Consider the following 15,431-nt stretch of genomic DNA (forward strand, 5'->3'; position numbering starts at 1 on the left):
CACACACACACACACACACGCGTTGAATGTCCTGACTGAACCCCTCTCCCCGCAGACGTGGACCGCGGGCTGCTGGAGCGTCTGAGCACCATCAACGGCACTCTGAGCGCTCAGTGGAACCGCCTGCAGAACATCCGCAGCACCGTGGACGACACCGGGCTCCAGTCGGACCGAGCCAGGTCCAGAGTGAGAGACGCAGAGAGTCTGATCGATAAAGCCCGCCACGAACTGGACAAAGCCAAGGAGGCCGTGGCCAAAGTGGTGAGGAGCCAGTTCAGACACCAGTCGCCCTGACTGTCGATCCTCCAGCTTGTGTGTTCAGAGATCCCAGTACCGTGTCCCGCTCTCCAGAACACACAAATACACACAAATACACATATATAAAGATATGTATATACTCGATCAGACGCCTGCATACATCTACACACGTTAAGATAAAAGCACAACAGAATAACAGTCACTTCAACATCTCTGGGAACGTAAATGCGTGGATATAATTAACTGCGATGTTTCTCTGCAGGACATCAGAGCCCCGACTGGCAGCGGAGACCCGAACAACATGACGCTGCTCGCTGAGGAGGCCCGCAACCTGGCCGACAAGTGAGTCCTGCAGGCAGAACCCAGGGCAGAGAACACAGCAGACAGAACCCAGGGCAGAGAACCCAGGGCAGAGAACCCTGCAGACAGAACCCAGGGCAGCAGAGAACCCTGCAGGCAGAACCCATGATAGAGAACCTGCAGAGAGAACCCAGGGCAGCGAATCCTGCAAAGAACCCAGGGCAGCAGAGAACCCTGCAGGCAGAACCCATGACAGAGAACCCTGCAGATAGAACCCAGGGCAGAGAACCTGCAGATAGAACCCAGGGCAGAGAACCTGCAGACAGAACCCAGGGCAGAGAACCCTGCAGACAGAACCCAGGGCAGCAGAGAACCCTGCAGGCAGAACCCATGACAGAGAACCCTGCAGATAGAACCCAGGGCAGAGAACCTGCAGATAGAACCCAGGGCAGAGAACCTGCAGACAGAACCCAGGGCAGAGAACCCTGCAGACAGAACCCAGGGCAGAGAACCCTGCAGACAGAACCCAGGGCAGAGAACCCTGCAGACAGAACCCAGGGCAGATAACCCTGCAGACAGAACCCAGGGCAGAGAACCCACTTCAAATATAACGACTTTTAAAATTATTTTTTCCTTGAAATAAAACAAAAATAATATATATAAATATTATTGTTTTTCTCCTCTCAGGCACAAACTGGACGCCGATCAGATCGAGAAGATCGCTAAAGACGCGAACGACACGTCGACTCGAGCTCACGAGCTGCTGCTGAAGACTCTGGAGGGCGAGAGCCGGACGAGCCGCGAGATGGACGAGCTCAACAAGAAGTACGACATCTTTAAATACATTTAGTTATTATATTATATATTTATATTTACAGGTCTGGCGGTGATGGATTATATTCAGTGTGTGAAATACGGGGGGGTCCGGGGGAACTCGACCCCCTGATTAACACCTGAGCCCCCCTGAAAGCCTCAACAGCAACATTTGAGGGGGGTCTCAAATTATAATATTTATTTGTCACTTGCAATGGTCACTACATGTCTTTAGGCTTACTGTGTCCAGTATTCATAATTCAAAGGATTTATTCTTCTATTTTGGCCAAAGCATTTCCTCGCGTCGAAAACAGACAGCTCTTTAACGGTCGCATATTCATTCATATGAACGTTAGAATATAACATTATTTGACGGCACCCGGCAAATTTGGCCGAGCAACTGCAATAAATGTATGTTTTTTTATATATATATATATATATATATGTGAAATTCATCATTTTTCAAATGATTGATCCGAAAATGATGTCAGCTCAGCTCAGTGAGGTAAAGGACTCCGAGTGTTTAGATAGTTAACTTTAGTCTAAGTTACAGGGCCGTGGGAAGTAGGGGTGCTGAGGGTGCTGCAGCACCCCCTGGTGGAGGTCAGGGGATCTGCAGTTCCACAAGATATAATACAAAAAAAACGACAACACAACATTCATAATTAAGTAAAGATAACACCCTTTTCCATTTGCCCCGTACGATGGGCGCTGTAGTGATGAAAGTGGGGGATGTTGGCTTATCAGGCGCCCGCAGCTCACAGCCAGCGTGTGAGAGAGAGAGAGAGAGAGAGGGGGGGGGTGCACCGGTACCGGTGGGGATTGTTGTTAGCTTCTGTTGTTAAAAACATTGAAATCATTCCAATGTAAACTATAGGACAGTAAACCAGACATATAGTTTACAACTGGAGAGATTTAAAAATATGCATAAATAAATGTTAACTGGTAAAATAAGATATAAATGAACATGTATTTGTTATTGGCTATGGTAGGTTATTGGAAATGTTGACATACTTATTTGATTATTAAAATGTAAACTGATCTTTTTCATATGGGTGTTTAGATTTGTACCCCCTAGATCAGTCTCTAGTAATTCTGCCCAAAGTGCTCCAGATTGAAGCATTTTACTTTAAAATGTTAAAAAAAATCTTCCCGGGGGGGCATACCACCGGACCCCCCTAGAGGATATGACGTCCACCCCCCAATTAAAACATGTTATAATACTAAATACATTTGAAGCCTTTTTATATAAGCTGTCCACCTTGTCAATATGTTTCTCTTTTTGTAGTGTGTTGGTCTTTTGTAGCGGTTTTTCATTGCCAGCTAAAGTCTTGCCTAAAGGACCATTGGTCAGAACCAGCCCTGGTGTCATCCCCACAGCACCCCCCATTTGAAACATGTTCCCACGGCTATGCTAAGTTATCTCAGTGGGTCTCAGAGGATATTAGGTCCACACAACACCTATAAAAACATCACTTTACCCCTGCTTACACCTGTATGCGTGAGCTGGTTATCGTGCCTTCATTGTAGTGTGTGTGTGTGTGTGTGTGTGTGTGTGTGTGTGTGTGTGTGTGTGTGTGTGTGTGTGTGTGTGTGTGTGTGTGTGTGTGTGTGTGTGTGTGTGTGTGTGTGTGTGTGTGTGTGTGTGTGTGTGTGTGTGTGTGTGTGTGTGTGTGTGTGTGTGTGTGTGTGTGTGTGTGTGTGTGTGTGTGTGTGTGTGTGGTGTGTGTGTGTGTGTGTGTGTGTGTGTGTGTGTGTGTGTGTGTGTGTGTGTGTGTGTGTGTGTGTGTGTGTGGAAAGTTCCACTGTAGCGCCCGTCCCTTAATGGGAAGCCCTACATGTTTGAGCACCCTCTATGAAATGTCAAGCTACCCCACAGCACCCCCAAAAGAAACTCTCTGGCGCCGCCCGGTATACTGCGTAATAAACGGCAGGTGGGGACCCCCCGATTATTGACGGGTATTTCTTACAACTTCAAGAAAGTCAAAGTTCTAAGATAAAGCAATAATTCTGCACGAGTCCAATAGTGAAAAAAGTCAGACTTCTTAAGAAAGGTCAGAGAACTGGAAACACATCATCACATGTCACGTGTTAGGCGCTTTTATCCAAAGCGACTAACATACTCCATACTGAGGGCAATCCCCACAGGAGCACTTTGGGGTGAAGCGTCTCAGGGCTGACTGCAGTGGGGTTTGAACCTGAGCTCCCCTGATCCCAACACCAACGCACAACCCACTGCACCACACACCTCCCTATATATACGTTTGTATTAATATCCACCCTTCTCCGTGATGTGTTCAGGTACACCGAGGCGAAGGAGCTGGCCAAGAGTCTGGAGAAGCAGGCCAACAAAGTGCAGGCGGAGGCCGAGGACGCCGGGAACCGAGCGCTGAAGATCTTCGCCAACCTTACCTCCATCCCGCCGTTCAACACCAAGACTCTGGAGGTCAGTGCCCCCGGGCATCATGGGGGATATTTAGGCTTTCTAATATTCTCTCACATTAGTGTGTGATTTACAGAGCGGGGAATAGTGGAGTACTAATACTTTGTTACTGTGCCTAAGTACATGTTTCTGGTGTCAGTACTTTACTCCACTACTTCTTTTTCTGACGACTTTTACTTTGACTTCTTACATTTTGAACTCAAATACCTGTACTTTCTACTTCTTACATGTTGAACTCAAATACCTGTACTTTCTACTTCTTACATGTTGAACCCAAATACCTGTACTTTCTACTTCTTACACGTTGAACTCAAATACCTGTACTTTCTACTTCTTACATGTTGAACTCAAATACCTGTACTTTCTACTTCTTACATGTTGAACCCAAATACCTGTACTTTCTACTTCTTACACGTTGAACTCAAATACCTGTACTTTCTACTTCTTACATGTTGAACTCAAATACCTGTACTTTCTACTTCTTACATGTTGAACTCAAATACCTGTACTTTCTACTTCTTACATGTTGAACTCAAATACCTGTACTTTCTACTTCTTACATGTTGAACTCAAATACCTGTACTTTCTACTTCTTACATGTTGAACACAAATACCTGTACTTTCTACTTCTTACATGTTGAACTCAAATACCTGTACTTTCTACTTCTTACATGTTGAACTCAAATACCTGTACTTTCTACTTCTTACATGTTGAACTCAAATACCTGTACTTTCTACTTCTTACATGTTGAACTCAAATACCTGTACTTTCTACTTCTTACATGTTGAACCCAAATACCTGTACTTTCTACTTCTTACATGTTGAACTCAAATACCTGTACTTTCTACTTCTTACATGTTGAACACAAATACCTGTACTTTCTACTTCTTACATGTTGAACCCAAATACCTGTACTTTCTACTTCTTACATGTTGAACTCAAATACCTGTACTTTCTACTTCTTACATGTTGAACTCAAATACCTGTACTTTCTACTTCTTACATGTTGAACCCAAATACCTTTGAACACGATCCGTGTATCCATCACTTCCTGGTCTTCTCTAAAGAAGAGGGACCAATGGAAACGTTGTCATGTTGCCGTTGTTCAGCATGGAAACATTCATTAGCTAACAATGACATTATTGTTCTATTGATATAAAGGGAGGTCAGGTACTCTTTAAAACAGCTGCTAGTTATGGGTACTTTCTACTGAAGTACACTTCAAAGCCTCTTTACTTTGACTTGAGTAAAGAAGTTTAGTCAGTACTTTTTAAACACGAGTATCTGTACTTCTACTTGAGTAAAGGATGTGTGTACTTTAACATCTCTGGTCATTTATAAAGTGTGTGTTCCCATTGAAAGCCATTGAAAGTCAGCTTCACATCCGGAGCTTCAGGTTGAACGTTGTAATGTTCTCCACCAGATGGAGACATGTGGGAGGAATACATCCAAACACAACACGCATGCAGCAACGCCAGCATCCACACACACGGTGGAAATAAACATATAGAAATGCATCATTGATGTATAAATACGTTTTAATTTAATATAGTATGTATATAATACAGAACTGAAAGTGTAATTATTTCCCACTGACATCCGGTCCCAAACACAGCAACGTGTATTAAGACGTATTTCGTGTGTTTCAGGATGAGGCCAGTAAAATAAAGAAGGAGGCGTCGGACCTCGATAAGCTCATCGACAAGACGGAGAAGGAGTACAACGACCTGCGAGACGATTTGAAGGGCAAAGAGCAGGAAGTACGCAAACTGCTGGACAAAGGACGCAGCGAGCAGCAGGTACTGCACTTTAATCTGTGTTCAATTAACCAACATCACATATAACATGTTACAGTAACCATGGGAACATCACATATAACATGTTACAGTAACCATGGGAACATCACATATAACATGTTACAGTAACCATGGGAACACCACATATAACATGTTACAGTAACCATGGGAACATCACATATAACATGTTACAGTAACCATGGGAACATCACATATAACATGTTACAGTAACCATGGGAACATCACATATAACATGTTACAGTAACCATGGGAACATCACATATAACATGTTACAGTAACCATGGGAACATCACATATAACATGTTACAGTAACCATGGGAACATCACATATAACATGTTACAGTAACCAGGGGAACATCACATATAACATGTTACAGTAACCAGGAGAACATCACATATAACATGTTACAGTAACCAGGGGAACATCACATATAACATGTTACAGTAACCATGGGAACACCACATATAACATGTTACAGTAACCAGGAGAACATCACATATAACATGTTACAGTAACCATGGGAACATCACATATAACATGTTACAGTAACCAGGGGAACATCACATATAACATGTTACAGTAACCAGGGGAACATCACATGTAACATGTTACAGTAACCATGGGAACATCACATATAACATGTTACAGTAACCATGGGAACATCACATGTAACATGTTACAGTAACCATGGGAACATCACATGTATGTAACATGTTACAGTAACCAGGGGAACATCACATATAACATGTTACAGTAACCATGGGAACACCACATATAACATGTTACAGTAACCAGGGGAACATCACATATAACATGTTACAGTAACCATGGGAACATCACATGTAACATGTTACAGTAACCATGGGAACATCACATATAACATGTTACAGTAACCATGGGAACATCACATATAACATGTTACAGTAACCATGGGAACATCACATATAACATGTTACAGTAACCATGGGAACATCACATATAACATGTTACAGTAACCAGGGGAACATCACATATAACATGTTACAGTAACCAGGGGAACATCACATATAACATGTTACAGTAACCATGGGAACACCACATATAACATGTTACAGTAACCAGGGGAACATCACATATAACATGTTACAGTAACCATGGGAACATCACATATAACATGTTACAGTAACCATGGGAACATCACATATAACATGTTACAGTAACCATGGGAACATCACATGTAACATGTTACAGTAACCATGGGAACATCACATATAACATGTTACAGTAACCAGGAGAACATCACATATAACATGTTACAGTAACCAGGAGAACATCACATATAACATGTTACAGTAACCATGGGAACATCACATATAACATGTTACAGTAACCAGGAGAACATCACATATAACATGTTACAGTAACCATGGGAACACCACATATAACATGTTACAGTAACCAGGAGAACATCACATATAACATGTTACAGTAACCATGGGAACATCACATATAACATGTTACAGTAACCATGGGAACATCACATATAACATGTTACAGTAACCATGGGAACATCACATATAACATGTTACAGTAACCATGGGAACATCACATATAACATGTTACAGTAACCAGGAGAACATCACATGTATGTAACATGTTACAGTAACCATGGGAACATCACATATAACATGTTACAGTAACCAGGGGAACATCACATGTAACATGTTACAGTAACCATGGGAACATCACATATAACATGTTACAGTAACCATGGGAACATCACATGTAACATGTTACAGTAACCATGGGAACATCACATGTATGTAACATGTTACAGTAACCAGGGGAACATCACATATAACATGTTACAGTAACCATGGGAACACCACATATAACATGTTACAGTAACCAGGGGAACATCACATATAACATGTTACAGTAACCATGGGAACATCACATGTAACATGTTACAGTAACCATGGGAACATCACATATAACATGTTACAGTAACCATGGGAACATCACATATAACATGTTACAGTAACCATGGGAACATCACATATAACATGTTACAGTAACCATGGGAACATCACATATAACATGTTACAGTAACCATGGGAACATCACATATAACATGTTACAGTAACCAGGGGAACATCACATATAACATGTTACAGTAACCAGGGGAACATCACATATAACATGTTACAGTAACCATGGGAACACCACATATAACATGTTACAGTAACCAGGGGAACATCACATATAACATGTTACAGTAACCATGGGAACATCACATATAACATGTTACAGTAACCATGGGAACATCACATATAACATGTTACAGTAACCATGGGAACATCACATGTAACATGTTACAGTAACCATGGGAACATCACATATAACATGTTACAGTAACCAGGAGAACATCACATATAACATGTTACAGTAACCATGGGAACATCACATATAACATGTTACAGTAACCAGGAGAACATCACATATAACATGTTACAGTAACCATGGGAACACCACATATAACATGTTACAGTAACCAGGAGAACATCACATATAACATGTTACAGTAACCATGGGAACATCACATATAACATGTTACAGTAACCAGGAGAACATCACATATAACATGTTACAGTAACCATGGGAACATCACATATAACATGTTACAGTAACCAGGAGAACATCACATGTATGTAACATGTTACAGTAACCATGGGAACACCACATATAACATGTTACAGTAACCAGGAGAACATCACATATAACATGTTACAGTAACCATGGGAACATCACATATAACATGTTACAGTAACCATGGGAACATCACATATAACATGTTACAGTAACCAGGAGAACATCACATATAACATGTTACAGTAACCATGGGAACATCACATATAACATGTTACAGTAACCATGGGAACATCACATGTATGTAACATGTTATAGTAACCATGGGAACATCACATGTGTGTAGCATGTTACAGTAACCATGGGAACATCACATGTGTGTAACATGTTATAGTAACCATGGGAACATCACATGTGTGTAACATGTTATAGTAACCATGGGAACATCACATGTGTGTAACATGTTATAGTAACCATGGGAACATCACATGTATGTAGCATGTTACAGCAACCATGGGAACATCACATGTAACATGTTGACGTGTTCTCAGACTGCCGATCAGCTGCTGGCCCGAGCGGACGCTGCTAAAGCTCTGGCTGGGGAGGCGGCGGAGAAAGGGAAGGCGACTTTCAGAGAGGCCGAAGGCATCCTGGAGGACCTGCGAGGTACTACATATTAATATATCATAACATATCAACATATTACTCACTCTAATGTTACATTAATGTGTGAGTTAAGTTTTGTTATAAATCTACCTAACGGTTCTCTCTGTTCCGGACGAAAAGAGTTCAGTTTCAACGGGTTTCTTGTAAGGTGTTAGTTTTAAGGGTTAAATTAAGGAGTAATTATGAGGGTTAAGGGTTCAGGTGGTAAATTAAGAGGTTTCTTTGTTTTAATAGGTCATTTAAGGCTTAATTAAGAGATTTATGTTAAGGTGTTTGTTAGTTTAAAGGGGTACATTAAGCAGTTTTTGTTACGGTATCTGCTACAGGTGGTTATTTAATGATTAACTAATACATTTATTTTAAGGTGGTTTCAGTTTTAGGGGATACATTAAGGACTACTTAAAATGAATCTGTTTTTAGGGGGGAAATGGGTCCTTTGTGGCTTAATTTAGAGATTTAGTTTAAGGTGTTCAGGGGGAAATTAAGGGTTAATTAAGAGGGGTTTTTAAATGTCATTAAGGAGCTTCTGTTAAGGTGTTTGTTAGTGTTTAGATGGTATTGAAGTTTTATCGAAGGGGTTTTTGTGTTTCCACTGTCTCAGTTAACGTTTCCTCCTGCCTTCTTCTTCTTCTTCTTCTCTTCCTGCAGACTTTGACCGCAGAGTGAACGACAACAAGACGGCGGCGGAGGACGCTCTGAAGAAAATCCCCGCCATCAACGCCACCATCATGGCGGCCAACCAGAAGACGCGGCAGGCGGAGACGACTCTCGGAAACGCAGCCGCCGATGCCCGGGAGGCCAAGGCCAAGGCGGAGGACGCGGAGAAGATCGCAGGAACCGTGCAGAAGGTAAAACGAAAGTTACGTATGTAACTAGGGGTTGCTGAATCCTGGATGACCGCCAGAGGCCGTGCTTAGCACTGGATATATGCTGTCTCGCGCAGGTCGAGTATTTATGTCAACAAAGTCACGTGTGACCTCGCATGACCCCGGAAAGCATAAGTTCCGGTGTTGTCAACGAGTTCAGTCCTATGGAATGTTATCGCGGGAACACGAGATTCCGAGTGACCAAGACCTCTGGTGGTCATCCAGGATTCATAGACCTGTAGTTACATACGTAACTTTCAATACATCCATACTGACCGCCAGAGGCGATGACTTATATCAACAGAGTCACGAGGAAACCTGAGTACCCACCCTATAGGGATGGACTAGGTGGACTCTGCAGGAGGACCACACCCAACGGGTGAGGTGCGGCAACATTCACTCTGTAGTATCTGGTAGGGATGTAACGATATACCGAATATCGCGGTATTGCGATAAATAAATGTCTCAATACCGTCGTGAGACTGACCAAATCTACCGCGATATTACATGGTTAATATATATATATTTTTTTAAATTAAACCTTTATTTAACCACCTAGAGACATTGACAAGTACCAACAGTATATTTATATCTCTGTCAATAAGCCTCACCTTCTTGGCAACAACTGTATTGTTCTTGAAGTGGTGGAGAGACAATGCTCAGTTTGACCCACTGCTGTCACCCATGGCCAAAGCATATCTCTCCGTCCCACAGAGGTGGCGTTAGACTTTTTCGCTGTCCGTCATTTCGACAGACAGGATCGTAACATTTCCGTCATAATCCATTATTACCCGTCGGGTCTGAACTCGCCACTAACGTGTCGCGCTGACACGGGGGGGGGGGGTGAGAGAGAGCACACTCGTGAACTGTCAACGGGGGAGGAGGTGTTATGCCGTGTTATTCATGCCCACCGAGATATGCATGCACCTCGCGGGAGCGCTCACAGCGTAAAGCAAAACCTCCCAGACATGTTGATTTTTCCGTCATTGTTAAAATAAATATTCAGTTACGTGACCCGGCAACATCAGTACCAAGCGAGAGAGTTCTTTCCACAGCAGGGGATTTTGCAAACGCCCAAACATCCCAGCTTCTACCTGGAAATGTGGACATGCTCATATTCCTGAAAGATGATGCTGAGTGAGTGAGTTTGAGTTGAGTTACTTGAAAAACTAAAGTGAAACTTGATTTATTTTATTGTTTATTTGTGAGATGCAGTGGCACAAAGAAAATGCCTACTTTGTTTGGTAGTACTATCGGTACAAAAACACTGGTTGTTCTTGTTCCAGTCTGTTACTGTCACTTTGTTTTTGACACGTTAAAATACTGCTATCCGACGAAAATGCTACAAATCTGATTTATTATTTAATAAACAACATTTTCTCAAAAAAAAAAAAATAATTCTTTATTTTTCAATATCGTGATAAATACCGTACCGTGGACTTTTTATCGCGTCCCGTGAGTTTTTGGTATCGTTACATCCCTAGTATCTGGCGAATGTGCTCTGGGATGCCCATGTGGCCACGGCACATATGTCCTCCAGGGGCCCACCTCTCAAGGTCGCCCATGACATCGAGACACTCCTGGTAGAGTGGCACTTTACTCCGGGTGGTAAGGGGCGGTCATTCGCCCTGTATGCCTGGGCAATGACGTCCACGATCCAGTGGACGTCATTGCAGGCTGCGCTGAGCGAGCACGGCCCCTTCTAGGAGCACGTAACAGAGAAAGAGCTGTGCAGACTGCCGTATGCCTGCGGTAGTCTGGACATAAGCTCTGAAGGCCCGCACCGGGCATAGGAGTCTTGACCTCTCCTCCCCCTCTCCTGATGGGGGGTCAAACCGTGCCAGCTGGATAGGCCGATTGAAATGAGAGCGTGCCAGCACCTTATGGAGGAACGCTGTGTTCGGCCATAAGGTGACACCTGAGTTCCACCTCAGACACGAGCTGTTCACGGACAGGGCCTGAAGCTCGCCTACACGCTTTGCTGAAGTGATGGCAAGAAGGAAGGCAGTGTTGGCTGAGAGCCACCTCTGCCTGTGACAATGGTTCAAGGGGAGGCGAGCGTAGGGCGTCCAGCACTAAGGGCAGGTCCCATGTGGGAGCCCATGGGACGTTCGGGGGCGCAGCCCAGAGTCCTGCATCGGGTCGGGTACCCGCGGGAAGAAAGAAATTCGATACTCTTTTTTCCGGGTTCGGTTCTGGGTAAAACAAAGATGATGCGGGTCGGGTTGCGGGTGTTGCATAATAAATATATTAAAATAATAATAATTTAGTTTAATGTTTAAATCCTCAGACCTCTCCCCCGCGGGACCGCGCATTATCCTAACCTCCGCAGCGCATCAGTCTGCTGCTGAGCCGCCACATTCCAAATGGCTGAGCTGAAGCTCTCCAGCGGAGGATACAGCATTTTCAATAACACTTCCTCAAGAGCGAAATCCAACGTCTGGAGGCTTCTGGTTCCTCGATGAGAAAATAACCAACATCCCACGCTTTGAGACAAATATGCAACTGCGTGTTAATAATTGCACGTTTTCACTGCTCATATATAGGCTATGCGGGTTCGGGTCGGGTTGCGGATCTTGTGCCGACGGGTCGGGTCGGGTTGCGGAACTAATTGGCAATATGTGCGGGTAGCGGGGCGGGTTCGGTATTGCACGGCGCGGGGGAGCGGGTCTTGAAAATCAGACCCATGCCGGACTCTGGCGCAGCCTTAGGGCTCCCCTTAGGAAGAGGGATACCAGCCTGTGGACCCCACTGCGTTGTGGCCACATACACCCTGACGGTAGCGGGACACCGGCCGTCGTCCAGGAGGGACTGCGGGAAACCAAAGGAGAGCAGGCACAGAGCAATGCACTGGGTCCTCGTTTCGCCCTTGGCACCAGTCAGAAAATAATTTCCACCGGTTTTCGTACTGTATACGAGTAGACGGTGCCCTGGCATTGAGAATAGTCCTCCTGACAGGCTGTATGCAGTCGCTCAGCCGCGGGTCGGGCCCTCCAGTGGCCCGACCCGCGGCTGAAGGCGGCAGGGGTCGGGGTGCCACATCCGACGCTCCAGCCGAGACAAGAGGTCCTCCCTGTTGCCTCTGACAAGGGGGACTGTGCCAGCCAAACCTGGCGACGTAATAATAATAATAATAATGTCAGTATATGGATTTATTTAACATGTGGTTCTTCTTCAGGGCTCGGCGAAGACGAAGGAGGACGCAGAGAAGGCTCTGGAAGAAACCACCCAATTGGACGGGGAGGTGTCGGCCATGATGGAGCAGCTGGATGCCGCCGAGCAGGAATTGAACCGCAAGAAGGCCGAGGCGGCGGCGGACATGATGATGGCCGGCATGGTGAGCACTCTCAGATAAATACAGAGTAGTTATTAATCACATGATTGGATTGGGATAGATATTATTATTCACCCTAAGTTTGTGGTAAAACTAAATCTCAGAAAACCCTTAACTCTTAAGGTTTGATGGAAGTGTAGAGTTAATGATTGGATACTGAAATATCTCCTATGTTTACTTGATGCCTTTACATGGGTCTTGAAATGTAATTAAAGTGTTGGTTGTTGTTGTTCAGTTTCTCTGCACGTTTTATTGATAAAATCTGTTTCCTGCTCCAGGCGTCGGACAACGCGAAGGAGGCGGAGGACAACGCCCGCAAAGCGAAGAGCGCCGTGAAGACGGTGCTGAGCACCATCACCGAACTGCTGGACAAGCTGGGTAACTACACCCCACACACACTCACACTTAAGGACAAATCAGATTTCCACTTAAGCATCAAGTCCCCAGAAAGAGCGCCGGGTAATTCTTTAGTGGCCAAACGGTGGAACTACAACTGCTGTGTCCCAAAGATACTTCAGACTTTGGGAAAGAGACGTCTTTGGACTTAACGATTAGCTAAATTAATATATTATAAAATGTAAGACCTAAAGGGGTCTGTGACTGTGGGGGACCGCCAGGGATGAGCTGAGGTGCCGTCAGGCGGCTAACGGTCCTCCCCTCTCCTCAGGAAACATCGATCAGGTGGACCTGAGCAAGCTGAACCAGATGGACGAGTCCCTGAAGCGGGCGAAGGGCTCGATGGGCGCCAGCGATCTGGACCGGAAGCTGACGGAGCTGAGCGACGTGGCTCGCTCTCAGGAGGATCTCATCAACGACTACGACCGGCAGATCGTCCAGATCCGCGCCGACATCAACAACCTGAACGACATCAAGAACACGTTACCGGAGGGCTGCTTCAACACGCCGTCCCTGGAGCGGCCCTAAACCCCCGATCCCTCACCGTTCCAAAACACTTTCACATTTCTGTCAAAGAAGCCAACATTTCAAGCCACGTTTTTTTTTGTTTTGTCCGAGAAGCAGCTGTTTTAGTTTGGCAGTAGCGTGGTGACGGCAGACGAACTAAGCCGCGCAGAGGGAGAGAACCCAGAACCACAAACCCGACGTGACTGCACCCGCCACCAGGAACACGTATTACCCATCATGCAACTCTTCCCAGTCTGTCTGCAGCTGCACAGAAAGCACACAGTGAAGGACTCTTCGTCTTCTGCTCCTCCAACGCCTGCAGTATTTCATTCACCAGCAGAGTGTGTGTGAGTGTGTGTGTGTTAGAGCAAACACACACTCTGCTGCAGACGCACAAGACCCTTAGGATAATAACTTAACGCATAAATAAATACATGTTGGTAAGTAGTGATTGAAGCCTCCTCAGTAAGTGAAGCCTACATTTACCAGCATGCATTGCGTCACATTCATGTAACGCTGTGATGTGACATCGTTTGACACGAGGAAGGACTACAAAGTCCTTCAGCTTGTAGTTCTTTAAAACAGGACTTCCTCTGTCTCCTGCTGTAACCTGATTGGACGACAGCTCGTGGAGTGTTTCTCTTCGTTCCCTGGTGTGGGAACTACAGAAGTTCTGATCTTCTTCCCTCGTGATGTGGATCAGGGTTAAAGGTTATATTCTTCCATGCACACGATGCCATCTCGTGTGTCAAAGACATGAAGCCATCGGGTCGGGCTTCTTCCAGGTCGCTTTAAGATCCGAGTCTCCACAGGTCCTCCTCGTGCACACCGCGTGTTTCTGAAGCGCCTCCTTCCTGCAGCTCGTCTCCTCCTCCTCCTCCTCCTCCCCCCCCCTCCCCCTCCCCCTCCTCCTCCTCCTCCTCCTCCTCCCCCTCCTCCTCCCCCCCCTCCCCCTCCCCCTCCTCACTGCTAACACCTGCTTCCAGGCTCAATACAACACTATGCAACCTTGTACATTTTGCGTAGCGAGAGTTTTATTATCTGATACACTGGTGCTAATAATTATTTCAAATGTTATATTTTTGTGTGAATGTTTTTTATCTGACATAGTGAGGAATGTGTTGTTTGTGTAAATATATGCTTAAATGATTCAGGAGCGGCTGCTTTTAAGAACGAGCGATGGCCGATCCCAATAATCGCCTCCAGGTTCCATATATATAAATATCTGTGGTATTATCGCTATCATATGCTTGCTTGTATACAAGGCTCCAATACTTCATTTGTGTTTCTGTTGATTCTCGCGAGCGGACTGAGTATTCTCATTCGGTAGTTCCAGCTTTCAGGACCTCTGAACGGATCCGCTCGCCCTCGTGAGGCTATGAGCTCGGCCACTCGTTGCTA

General features: G+C 44.8%; 1 protein-coding gene across 1 annotated transcript; it reads left to right on the forward strand.

The window, feature by feature from the left end:
- Positions 1–55: 55 nt before the first annotated feature.
- On the forward strand, positions 56–14,930 carry LOC117440755 (laminin subunit gamma-1-like; the record flags this gene model as incomplete). Its single annotated transcript, XM_034076985.2, has 10 exons — positions 56–261; positions 521–600; positions 1,246–1,383; positions 3,673–3,817; positions 5,465–5,614; positions 8,813–8,927; positions 9,576–9,775; positions 12,972–13,130; positions 13,406–13,505; positions 13,795–14,930. Coding segments are annotated over 10 exons (1,550 nt in total), but the record flags the coding sequence as incomplete, so codon positions are not given.
- Between the last annotated feature and the right edge of the window lie 501 nt (positions 14,931–15,431).

Source organism: Pseudochaenichthys georgianus, unplaced genomic scaffold (genome assembly GCF_902827115.2).
Source record: "Pseudochaenichthys georgianus unplaced genomic scaffold, fPseGeo1.2 scaffold_1175_arrow_ctg1, whole genome shotgun sequence".
Taxonomy (NCBI): Eukaryota; Metazoa; Chordata; class Actinopteri; order Perciformes; family Channichthyidae; genus Pseudochaenichthys; species Pseudochaenichthys georgianus.